We start from the raw sequence: 13,728 nt of genomic DNA, 5'->3' as shown, positions 1-13,728 counted from the left end.
TATATGGATGTTTCAGAAAGTCACAAATCTAGTTAAAATAAGTATATTTCGCAAGAACCATGTTCCACCCAGTAGACTAGGCTACTGATTAATGCTGGACCTCACCCTTTTTTTTAAATAAGTTTTTATAGTTGAAAACGATATGCCCTTGAAGAGATGGGACACTCCTTGTCCTTATCATTTGTAATTTACACCAATAATGTTGCCACATTGTTAACTATTTTTTCCAAGACTTACACAGTCGAGTGTGTTTGTGTATTTGCGAACACCTGAGCTGACTGACCTGTGTTCGGTAGGCTATATTACTCAACCCGTTGCCACACTGCACCCACATACACAAAACCCGCGGTCCTCTACATCACAGTCCGCTCAGTGAAAGTGGAGCGGCCCGCTTCTCTCCTCCTCACGTAGGGTGTGTCCATAAGGTCCATACAGAGCAGGTTTTTCAGGTCTCCAGTAGACATTGAAAAGAAAGCGCCCGTGGCTCCGTTACTCCAGTCATTCCTCTAGCGGGAGCGCGACGATGGCAGCGGCCACACAGCAGATGTCGAGCCTGCCCAGCGGTCTCCGGATCTGCACCACCGCACCGGACATCCTCTACCTGCCCGAACTGGTGCGTGAACGGAACATTTAATGCTCAAAATTTTGGTTTATCATAGTTTTATCCAGTTATTGTTGAGCCTATAAGAATAACATGGGACCCCTTAAACAGCTAGTGTAGACGTTTGAATATGACATGTTGTTAGCTTCGTCATATTTTTTATGCATAGCTAATTATTCCAAAAAAAATATATATATATTAAAAAAAATATATATATTTCACTCTCTAGGCCTAGGCTATACGTTTTAAAAACATTAGCTTATAAGTGGTTCCACCTCATTTATTAGTTTTATTTAGCGTAGCCTATATTAAATAGGACTAGGAGAGTGGAACAGTTGCTGATAAGGAAAGATAATTTTAATTATTATGGCTATAATTGTAGGCTATTCTATTTTCTTCTTATTTTTTATTATTATAATTTATATTTACTGTAATTGACTGCGGGTTTCTGGTGACATGAGGTCTCAGCCCAGCACCTCCACAACAGCAGCATTTGACACCGAGGTTACTGAGGGACACACAATACTACGGAACTTATAGGCTAGGCTACACCTGAGTTAACCTGTAACGATGGATCAAAGAGGTGTTTAAGAAGAGGGAGTTTTGTGGTTCTGGTTCTTGTCTGAGCTCAGTAGACGCTTTGAAGGACATGAATGTGAGCTCAGGTGTATCAGTAGCTCAAATGAAAGGCGAGATGAGTGTGTTTAGAGAGAGAGAAAAACAGTGACGGCGAGTCCATGTCCTCTGAATGAACAATACTTACCGCATTTATTAATTTAAATGAATGTTATTTTGAATGTAATTACATTTTTACATTTACTAATAATTATTAAAATCAAAAGTTGTGGGTCTATTAGTTAATGCACTGTGAACTAAAACAATGAATGGCTGTATTTTTATGAACTAACATTAGCCTAACAAAGATTAGGCTAGTATAGCCTATTGTAACAACTGTTTAGAAGAATCTAGCAGAATCAATAAAATTGTCTAGCCTATATTTTGAGACAAAGGTCTTGTTAATGATTTTCCGTTTTGTTCAAGGTAAATAAGCAACATTCTTTAAATAACGGAAGAATATGTAACGTGTGGTAGGCTATTTAGAGTAATGAAGTGCCGTTGGAACTAAAGGCACAAAAATTAACATAATAATGTACATCTGGCCGAATTTTCCATTTGTTGACATGACATGGTTAGATTCAGATGAAAAATATTTGATATGATATTTAAAATATCAAAAATTTGCGTTCACCGAGATAATCACAATATTTATTTAAAAAAAACCCATCATATTCAAATATGATATTAATCATTTTATATAATAAAATGTGTTTGTTACTACTGTAAAGCTTTATTAAATTATTATGAGATTTCATTCAATGCTTTTGGAATTTTTTACTTTTTTAAAAGCAAAAAATCAAAAACAAAATGACTATATTTATTGAATCATTTTATTTATTTATTTATTTATTTATTTTATTTATCAAATTAAATTGAAAATAGTGTAAACTTTGCTAAAGTGATTGTTTTGAGCGTGATTTAATTAAATGAGACATTAATAAATAGCCTACATATTATTTTAGCTAATATATTTGAAGAAATATTTTGCCCCATGCTGTGAACCGTGTGGATAAAAGTCCCACATTGTCACCTCATATACGATTTTTAAACAGACAACCCACTTTTATGATTTATTTTCAAAATCTGCTGCTTCATCACTGTTCAATACATTTGTAAAGGCTATATGTTAGTATAAACATAATTCAAGACAGGTATGTTCTAATAAATTATGTATATGTGCATGTATATTTAACAAGCAAAATATTTATCATAATGTAGCCTCTTACATAACATTACAAGTAATGGCAGAAAGCCAGTTGTAATGTTCATAAATTACCAGTAGTAATGTTGTACAATGAGGACAATGCCACTGGAAATAGTCATCAGTGTCTCAATGTGTAGTGATTCGGGGTCCTTACTGACCTGCTTCACCTAGGGAAGCTATAGGAGCTGATTAAGATGCACCCACTGACTCAAGACTATAAAAAAACTCTTGTGCTAGACAAGTTATGTTGAGTACGTTTATCATTAAAGGTCCACTTTGTAAAAAGTAAATAAAAAATTCAGTAAAATATCTACAAACCTACTAAGCCAGTGTTATATAATTTGTTCATTTGAATACAATATCCCAAATGTTTACAGCTATTTGTAAATCGTGAGAAAATTGCCTTTTTAACCAAGGAACTAGTACGTCTAAGGGAGTCGCCTGTCAATGGCGTCATATCTGTGTTACCCTCGGTTTCCACTTTTATTTTGTATTAGCCTATATGATTGTACCCACACTATTATAGCTCCATAATTTATTCAAGCTACAGTATATACTGTAATATAATGTTCTACAGATGGTGGCTCCAACACCTGATTTGGTGGTTCTTGGTGGTACTAATAATATTACATGTTTGTTTATTGATTTAACAGTGAAGCACTGAGCTTGAATTAATATGCAAATAAAATAAACTTTTAGCAATGACAGTATTGTGAAAAAAACTAATATTTAGGGGGAAAATGTAAATATTCTACTCTTATTAAATATACTGTTGTTCTTATTCTAGTATCATACTGAACTAAAAGGAGCACTCTTTACTTGCTTTTTGTGTAATTCAGTCACAATTTGAACATTGCAACTTCCTAATTTTTACGGAGTTAAAATGACTAAGGCCCTGTCCCAAATGGCACCCTAAACCCTCACGGTCTTCATCTAAGTCTGCACTTACACGACGTAATGCTGCTTTGACAGATCTCGATCAAACAGCGTTGACGTAGAAACCAAGAGAAACATTGAAACATTCTGGGGTTTCAGTCCACAAAATAAACATTCACCATGGATTTAAAGTCCCAGTGAACCGGAAATTTGTTTTCTTCAGTGCTGTGACGTATTTCCAAGTGAAACGGAATATTGAACATAGGGCAGGGTTTTACCCAAGGGGGTCATCCAGCACCTGGAAAGCGTACCTCCCATAGGGGCTGCCATTGCTAACCAAGCCATCACCTGCTGTTAGCATCCCATTGACTCCCATTCATTTTTGCGTCACTTTGACAGTGAATAACTTTACATCTGAGGCGTTTAAAGACTCAATTTGTCCATTGTTTATTTATAAAGAAACACAACAATGTATAAAAGGCCCCATTACCTTGTATCTACACTATCACCCCGTAGGAGCTGTCTTTGTAAAAATAGGCTAACGATTGCGTCATAATGCGACTCTGTCGCACAGTTGAGAAATTACCGTATAGACAGGAGGAGACACTCGCAGGCAATCTTATACTGTCTATGAGACAGTCGGGGGGACGTGGAGACATAAAGTCCAATAAAGTCAAGGGGAAGAATGGGGAGAAGCCCATAGTGAGCCAAAAGCAACGGGAGAAAACATTTAAACAACGTGATTCAGATTTAACTTCCATATCGACTAGAAGACCTACAACTGTCAGATTGCTCACGTCACACTTTTATGATTCATCTCAGGGTTCGTACAACTGTTAGAGAGGGACATTTTTATGTGATGATTTGTAAAACTAAAAGTTTAAAGGTGTGGGCTGGCAATCCCTTTTATTTTAAAAGGACATGAAATGACCACTATAAACAGCAGGTGGCAGCAGAGGAGCACTTATTTGTCTTATTAGGCCCTGTCCCAAATGGCACACTTCATGTGGACTTTCTGTCTTGTACACCTACAATGGCCGCTGCGTGCGCATGTCCGATAAGTCCACAAGACTGTAGGGTGTCCCATTTGTCATTTAAGCTTAAAGAAGGGTGTTCGTGACCTCCCCCTTTGCGGCTGCTATTCACACTCGAAGAACACCAGCTGAGCCCAAGTTCGCGAGCTATGCATACTTCTACCCAGCAGTCATATGTGACAGAAATGGCAGCTCTTATTAGTTGGGCATCAATGTGACCTCTAACAAAATTTAGTCTCACCAGCAGGAAAAGGTCGTAGTTTAGAGCCCTGATTGTACAATGGGCATGCGTAAATTACCATACTGAATTTGCATGTGTGTTTATCCTACAGGTGTTTGGAGGGTTAGTATGGATCCTGGTGGCATCTACACTTATATCACCAAACAACCCGCAGGGATGGGTGATGTTTGTATCAGTCTTCTGCTTTGTGATGACCTTCCTCTGGCTTATCATCTTTGCCTGTGGAGGGCACAAAAACAGCAGCGCCTGGGCTATGGCGGTGAGCAGAGAACATATCTCAGTGCGAGTGTGTGTGTCTTATTCATTGGGGCCTCTAGGAAATTTTGAATGGGGTGGCCAGAGGGGGACCGTAAAGATCCTAGGGTGGCACACTACAACATACACCGGGGGAAATGTGGAAACCTGCAATATCAATATCCTTTATCCACAAAAATTACGTGGTGTAAATGTTCAGGTTGATATTCAAATTAACTGACATTTTTAACTTGTATGAAACCAATTTAGATATTGTCACATTAATTAGGCACAAACTGTAAATTCAAAAATCAAAATGGAAAGTGTGTGTGTGTGTGTGTGTGTGTGTGTGTGTGTGTGTGTGTGTGTGTGTGTGTGTGTGTGTGTGTGTGTGTGTGTGTGTGTGTGTGTGTGTGTGTGTGTGTGTGTGTGTGTGTGTGTGTGTGTGTGTGTGTGTGTGTGTGTAATTGTATTAGACTTTTTATTTAATCTCATAGATTTTAAAGGCCTACCAGAAACACTGATACTGAAATTTTGAAAGAAACCCCCCCTGACAAATGTTTATGATGTCTTCTGTGTGCAGGACTTTATTTATCACCTTATTGCTGTTATGTTCTATCTGAGCGCCTCAGTGATCCTGGCCAATGTGACCATCAACATGAAAACTTGGACAGCAGGAGCACTGCCAATTTATCCCTTTAAGTACTATCAAATAGACATTGCAGCTGTGGTAAGCACAACATATACACACTTTGTTGGTATTTGTTGATATTGAATAACTATTCTTTCATGCTTATTTCCCTCATTTTTATTTCCATTTAGATTAATGTCATCTAACGTTCCCTTAAAGCTGCAGTCCGTAATTTTTTGTGTTCAAAATTTACATAAGCAAATACATCATGAACAAACTTTGTTTTTGTCTTATATTGGATGGCCATGGTACATTTATAATTGTTTATATTCAGACTACTTTTTTAGACGGGTTTGAGTCGCCACCACAGCGGAATAGCACAGTCCATGCGTGACTCGTCACTGACATAAATAGAGAGAGGTCTTCCGCAAGACACATTCAGTTTTGTTTATTAACTGCCACAATGCCAAAATTTACGGATTGCAGCTTGAAAGTTAATCTTTAAAATACATTTATAAACACTGTTAAATGTATTCTTTAGCCAATCACAGATTTATAAAGCTGTTTAAAGTTGAGATGTTTGACTGAATTTGCCCTCTCCCTCCCTCAGGTCTTCTCGTATATTGCCACATTGCTTTACTTCATCCACTGCATCCTTTCTGCTGTGCGGTGGAAATCCTTCTAATCAAATAATCTGGTCAAAGGGAAATCATTTTGACATAAATTGAAAATAAACATTGTAAAAACTCTGAGCACCCTCTACTCAAAAACCACAGAAATCATGCTGGAATAATCCCACTTATACTTTTCATAGATTATTCCGACGTTATTGCTTCTGTAATGATGATGTTTTCTTATTTGGGAGAAGGGAAACTTTTTGAAAGGGTATCAGTACTAGTATGATAACACTCCGATGAAGAAACAACATGTGGGGTTTTGTATACTTCTTGTATCTTTGTACCAGATTTTATATATTTAGTACACACTATGAACAACATAACATTTTAATAAAAGAATATGAACTAGAGAGAATTTCCTGTGTAATTAATTCCTGAGTCGGATTACAAACGGATTCCCCACTTTCCTAAATAATCGATACAATATATTTACAACCAGTGTTGGGTGTAACTAGTTTTGTACTTAGTTACTGTAATTGAATTACTTTTCCCTTGAAAAAGTAAAGTAAGGGATAATCTTATTTTTTTGTGAAATTTAATTACAGTTACTTCACAAGTAATTGAACTAAATACAGTGTATAGACTAGAACAGTTAAAAATATGCGTTTTAAAGTTAGACTTGGTGAAGGATATAATATAATATAATATATATATATATATATATATATATATATATATATATATATATATATATATATATATATATATATATATATATATATATATATATATATATAGTGGAATTACCATTCGAATTTAAAGTCTAACTTTAAAATGCATATTTTTATGTATCTTCATTTGTAATACTTTGGTCAGTTAATAAGAGTAATTTAGTTTTATATTATGTATTTTAATTAATAAAAAAAAGCTGTTTCATATCTATCCTTGAATCGCTTAACTCGAGGTTGATATAGGATTTGGAAAGTAATTAGTAATAAGTAATTCAGTACATTTTGCAGAGAGTACATTTTGTACAGTAATCTAATTAGACTATTGAATATGTAATTAGTAATCAATTACTTTTTTAGAGTAACTTACCCAACATTGTGTACAACCAAGCAAACAAACTGAAAAGGGCAATACAAATCAGTGTCAGATGAACGAGTTATAAAAAAAATCACTCACAGTTGTCATGAAGAGCAAAAATAGCTATATAGACCAAAACCACAATTTGGTGATTCAGGTAATTCATATTCTGTGTACAAATTAAATAAAAAGAAAGACAATTATTTGGATTCTAAAAAAAACATATGCACTCATTTAAAATGAGTAAAGGTGAAGGATATACCCTCAGACTCCATATAACAGAAAATATGCATTTTAACAAGACACTCAAGCTCTCACATTTACATTTTCATTAATAATACATTTTTTATTCAAATTGTTTATCATCACATTGCATATTTGTAATCTAGTTTCATCTTGAAATCAGAAAATCCTTTGTCAACGGACATTTTTGAGGGAGATTAGCAAAAGGGTGTGTTCAAGAACAATATTAGACAAGACAAAGTGAGTCTACGGATAGGAAAGGTGGCAGATTATGTTCACTGCGAGTTCCTGGAGTTCCAGGCCTAATCATAACAGCTTCCGGCAGGTTTCATTACTCCATCTCAAATATGAACGTCATCATTTCTGCTCTGATGCCTCGGATTAATTAAATCTATTATGGCTCAGACTAGACATGAAGGGAATTCTGAGACTGTATGTGGGTACTGTTCTGAAGGATATATGCTTGAGAGTTTGAAATGACACATAATTGTTTTTGTTTTGTTTTGTTTAATTGCCATTTTCAACATGCAGTACTGTCACAAGTGATACACAGTCACAAAATCAAAAATTGTCCCCCTTAAAATCTGATCCAAAGTGGGCACGGTAGATGCATGCTACTAGATCTTAATAGCAAATAAACTGATCCTAACTGATACAAAAGTTTTCAACTTGGAAATGTGATCCATGTATGTGGAAACACACCCCTGCAGATTCTCTTATATGCAAAAAATCATACTGCAACTAACCCTAATGGACGTGCTCTTGATCTAACTTGATGTTGACACTCTCATCTGGGAGAAGTGCCCATACAAGGAATTCTGCGCTTTATGACCTCGATTAGGCCCATACTGGAAAAAAACCTTCCAAAACTTGTTTGAATCCTGAAGGAGTGTATTTGAATGAATGAATGAATGAATGAATGAATGAATGAATGAATGAATGAGGCATTTATACGTCTATTTGGTGTTTTTGTCTGTCATTAGAGAGAATTTTCCACCCTTTTGTTAAATATTATCTACAATTTACAAAAACAGAGAAAATAGAGATCATGGCGAGTGAAAATAAGCAGTGGGGATACACACGCTCTGTGTGTGATCTGCTTGGGAGCGCAGCATGCCCAGGCAGCCCTCGAGGGGGCTGCTTGCGAGCACTGTGAACAGCTTCCCCTGAGAACGCCGGGCACTCTTCGAGGAGGGTGCTTCGGCTCGTGTTCCCCCCGGCTCGGGTCCCGCTGCTGCCGAGGCAGAGTGGAGGCTTCAGTCGTGGGGTTCACAATTGGACCTTGCAGAGGGGTTTGAGACGGGCCCAGCCTTATCTCAGCCCTCACCTGCACCGTCCAGCGCCTCGTCTCGGGGCTCGGAAGCACGCCCTGCTGTTTCTTCCCCCCTGAGCGAGGCGCCGGTGCTCCAACTATCCAGCTCTGAGGAGGTGGACGTTGAGAGCATCGTGACTGAAGACTCGCCACTTCAGTCCCCTGCTAGTGAGGAGCTCGTTGAGGTGCTCACGAGAGCGGTGGCCAGATTAAATATCAACTGGCCCACCGAGAGAGCTGAAGCCGGCAGAAAAAGGCAGAGTAAGCTCGATGAAAGATTTCTGCCCTCTCGTGCAGCGGAGCCTCAACGTCGGGGCCTGCCGTGCTTTCACGATCTACACACTGAGGTGTCTAGATCGTGGAAGAGACCGGCGTCATATCGTGTTTTCAGCCCACAGACATTGACGTATAGCAACATCATTGGGCTGAAGCACTATGGTTATGGGGCGATGCCGAAGGTTGAAGAGACACTCGCGAGCCATCTCTCGCCTTCGTCGGCATCGTCCCTAAAGGCCCCGACTTTGCCCACCAAGCCGCTCAAGACAACTTCGGCGCTGGTGGGCAAAACGTACTCGCCGGCAGGTCAGGCCGCGGCGTGCCTGCACACAAGGCTACCACTCGCTGCCTGGATCAAATTCAAAGCTCTGACTCTTGCTTATGGATCTTCCACAACCTCAGCACCCGCATACTTCAACTCACTCCTACGAGTCTACACCCCCACCAGAAGCCTTCGCTCCGCCAATGAGCAAAGGTTTGTGGTACCATCACAGAGAGGCATGAAATCCCTCTCCAGGACTTTTTCTTTCATTGTTCCTGGTTGGTAGAACAATCTTCCGTCCTCCATACGCACGACAGAATCACTCTCTTCATTCAAAAGACAGGTAAAAACTCATCTCTTCCATTATTAGCACTTAATCTTATCATAAAAAAACCTCTTCCTCCTCTATTTCTCTTTTCTTCTTCCCTTTTCTGGTTTTTGCTACTCTGAGCAGTATACAAATCTTGGTATTTAGGGCACGTTTCGCATTTTCTTTGCCTCTTCTTGACGGATCGCTTCCTGTACTCCTGAGTTGTAAGTCGCTTTGGATAAAAGCGTCTGCTAAATGCAAATATGTAAATGTAAATGATATATTTTAAAAGTTCAAATGAGACCATTCTCAGAAAGACACATTGAGACTCATGTTAGCTTAGTCAGACAAATTTGAAAAGTTATAATGTTTGTAAAGTTAATGCATACATAAAGCTTTATTTTATTTTTTATGTGTGGTGGTTGATGTAAGTCAAACATATGTAAAAATCATCTCGGTTACGTATGTAACCCTCGTTCCCTGAAGGAAGGGAATGGAGACGTTACGTCAGTACTGACGAAATGGGGGTTTCGCTTAGAAAGCCAGCTGCCTTCAATCTCAATCAAAACGATCCAATGACATGGAAATGTCATGGGTCTGCGGAATTTGCCTAATGCAAGCCCGCCCCACAGCCTGGGTATAAACGGCGTTGCATAGCAGTCACGCATTTATGTTACCTGCTGAGGAGCCGAGGCCTGCCGTCCCGGCCATCCCCGCGGCACAGCAGATGTGGCATGGGGACGTAACGTCTCCGTTCCCTTCCTTCAGGGAACGAGGGGGACATACGTAAACAAGACATTCCCTTTCAGTCAGTACACTATGAGTTATGTCAGTACTGACGAAATGGGGGTCCAGTCTAATCACGCCACAGCTCTGTCTTCCAGCATCCTGGGCTGACCTGAGCCCCCTGCCTTGGAGTTAAAGACACTTGGAAGCATATCCCACTTGGAGAAACCGATCACAGCGCCTACCTGCAGGGAGGACTTAGGACTACGCATATGGCCCACATCTGGGATGCCTACGGAAGAACCTGGAGTATCCAGTCGCAGGTGGAAAAGTTTTTCAACCCCAGGGATGGCAAGGGTCTTGCCAAGGGAAGACATGCGCTCAAGGAGACTTACCGTGGAGAATACACGTGATGGTTGGCCTGGGGGGGGGGGCCCGTGCACACGGGCACCTAGCCTGGCATGAGGGCTGGGACCATTCGGGCATGCACTCTGGTGCCGGCATCAACAGTGCTGGAGGAACTCAGGGCCTTTGAAGAGGCTTACCTGAGCAAATATAAGCGCACGTATCCAGTCCATTTAGGAGGGGAATGGCACAACAAGTGAAGACACCAGAGTGTGTCCAGTTACTGGCCATCTGGGGGCGACACAGGCTCCACCCGCAGATTATAAAATCTGGCGAATGTGTTTGGTGTGGCCCAGCCTGCAGCTCTACAAATGTCTGTCAGCGAGGCGCCACGCGCCGACGCCCAAGAGGCAGCTACGCTCCTAGTAGAGTGTGCTTTGACCCCAAGGGGGCATGGCAAGCCCTGAACCTGGTAAGCCAGGCCAATGGCGTTCACTATCCAGTGCGACAGCCTCTGCTTGGAAAGAGCCTTTCCTTTCTGCTTCCCTTCGTAACAGACAAAGAGCTGGTCTGAGGTCCTGAAGCACCGCGTCCTGTCTACGTAAGCAGGATTCCAGGCACGCTTCGTCGACCGAGAATGCCTGCAGGTCCCCTACCCTCTTGATCGATGCCAGAGCAACAAGGAGCGCTGTCTTCATTGACAGGAACTTAAGCTCCGCTGTCTGCAGAGGCTCGAAGGGAGCCATACACAGGGCAGTTAGGACAACTGCAAGGTCCCAAGAGGGTACCTTTAGGGGGCGAGGTGAATTTAACCTTCTTGCTCCCCTGAGGAACCTGCGGACCAGGTCGTGCTGTCCCACTGTTCTTGCTTCCAGCAGGTCATGGTGCGCAGCTATTGCCGCCACGTAGACCTTGAGGGTGGAGGGAGACAGCCTTCTCTCCAACCCTTCCTGGAGGAAGGAGAGCACGGGCCCGATCGGGCATTTGGTGGGATCTGCTCCTTGAGAAGCACACCAGGTGATGAAGAGGTTCCACTTCGAAGCGTAGGCCCGTCTTGTGGACGAGGCCCTAGCTGAAGTGATAGTGGCGACCACCGGTGGTGGTAGGCCAGTCAAACCTGCCGCGGGTGCCATACTGTGCCCCCTCTCTGAGAAAGGAGGTCCTTCCTCAGAGGAATAGGCGAAGGAGGTTCGGAGAACCAGGTCCGGCCGGGCCAATACGGGGTGACCATAAGGACCTGCTCCTTGTCCTCCCTGATCTTGCACAGGAGCTGTGCGAGAAGGCTCACTGGGGGAAACGCATACTTGCGCAGGCCCTGCGGCCAGCTGTGCGCTAGTGCATCTGAGCCGAGGGTCCCCTCGGTCAGGGAATAGTACCAGCAGCAATGGGAGGAGATGTGGGAGGCAAACAGATCTATCTGTGTGTCGCCAAAGTGGTCCCATATCAGCTGAACCACTTGGGGATGGAGCCCCCGGTAGAGGCTGAAACCGCGACAGCTCGTCGGCCGCTCGGTTCAGTTCCCCGGGGACATAAATGGCACGAAGCGACCTCAGATGCTTCTGACTCCATAAAGGGGTGGCGGGCAAGTTGCGACATGCGGGGGGAGCGTAGACCACCATGGCGGTTGATGTACGCTACTGTCGCCGTGTTGTCTAACCGGACCAGTACGTTCCTGTCCTTGAGCAGGGCTCGAAAGCAGTGCAGGGCAAGCCGTACGGCCAGCAACTCGAGGCAATTGATATGCCACACACACACTGGGGCTCTTTCCAGGCCCCAGTGGCGGCATGACCATTGCACATGGCCCCCCAGCCCATGGCAGAGGCATCCGTGGATACCACAACATGCCTGGAAACTCGTTCTAAGGGAATTCCCACCCGTAGAAACTGGAGGTTCCTCCACGGGGTGAAGGTTTGGCGGCAGGACGGGGTCACTTGGACCCGGAATGCGCCACATTGCCATGCCCACCTCGGGACTCGATCGTGAAGCCAATGCTGAAGCGGTCTCATATGGAACAACCCGAGCGGCGTTACTGTGGCTGCGGATGCCATATGCCCCAGGAGCCTCTGAAAAAGTTTCAGTGGGACCACTTTCCTGCGTTCGATCTGATGAAGGCAGGCCAGCAGAGACTGCACACGCTCGCTCGTAAGTTGCGCGGACATGGCGACCAAGTCGATCTCCATACCGAGAAAAAAGATCCTCTGCACTGGGCAGAGTTTGCTCTTTTCCCAGTTGACCCGAAGGCCCAGACGGGCAAGATGGTGGAGAACCAAGTCCCAGTGTTCGCAAACCTGCTGTCGCGAGTGGCTGAGGATCAGCCAGTCGTTGAGATAATTCAGGATGCGAACCCCGAGTTGCCTGAGTGGCACTAGGGCTGCCTTGACGACCTTCATAAAGATGCGGGGCGACAGGGCCAGCCCAAATGGGAGTACGGCATACTGGTATGCCCTCCCCTCGAAAGCAAACTGAAGAAACGGTCTGTGTCGAGGAAGTATGGAGACATGAAAGTACGCGTCCTTCGGGTCGATCGCTGCAAACCAACCGCGTGGATTTGTGGAACCAATTGCGCTGCATTTTCGAATGCGTTTGGCTGTCAACATCTTGAAGGGAAGCCTGTGTAGGGTTCGGTTCAAGATGCGCAGGTCCAGGATTGGCCGTAACCCACCGCCTTTCTTGGGTACAATGAAGTAAGAGCTGTAAAAGCCGGACTTCATCTCGGCCGGAGGGACGATCTCGATGGCACCCTTCGCCAGTAGGGTGTCGATCTCCGCACGCAGGACAGGGCATTGCCACCCACCAGCATATAGCAGACTCCCCGAAAGCAGGGAGGAGATCGTGCAAACTGAATTGCATAGCCGATGGCGCGGGCGAGCCAGTTGGAGAGCTTGGGGAGCACTAGCCAGGCCCCCAAAAACATTTTTTTTTTTTTTTTTTTTATTTGTTTATTTGAGTAGGGACAAGTATGTCACATAAACAAATGCTACATACTACAACATTTTAGCCGAAGCTAATTCTCAATGTCCGTCCCTAGTGAGCCTTTACAAAATTAAACAATACACAGTAAAATTAAACAAAGTAATACAATATAAAACAATAGCAACAAAGCTGACAATCA

General features: G+C 42.7%; 1 protein-coding gene across 1 annotated transcript; it reads left to right on the top strand.

The window, feature by feature from the left end:
- The first annotated feature begins 374 nt into the window (after nt 1-374).
- Nucleotides 375-6,399, top strand: LOC137090659 (myelin and lymphocyte protein-like). The gene is made up of 4 exons (XM_067454608.1): nt 375-613; nt 4,666-4,833; nt 5,392-5,538; nt 6,050-6,399. Exons 1-4 carry the CDS (start codon nt 524-526, stop codon nt 6,122-6,124), a joined length of 480 nt encoding a protein of 159 aa, XP_067310709.1. The 5' UTR covers nt 375-523; the 3' UTR covers nt 6,125-6,399.
- The last annotated feature ends 7,329 nt before the right edge of the window (nt 6,400-13,728 follow it).

This window comes from Pseudorasbora parva, chromosome 10 (assembly GCF_024679245.1).
Source record: "Pseudorasbora parva isolate DD20220531a chromosome 10, ASM2467924v1, whole genome shotgun sequence".
Taxonomy (NCBI): Eukaryota; Metazoa; Chordata; class Actinopteri; order Cypriniformes; family Gobionidae; genus Pseudorasbora; species Pseudorasbora parva.
Note: the sequence above shows the minus strand (reverse complement) of the source record. Positions and strands in the feature narration are given on the sequence as shown.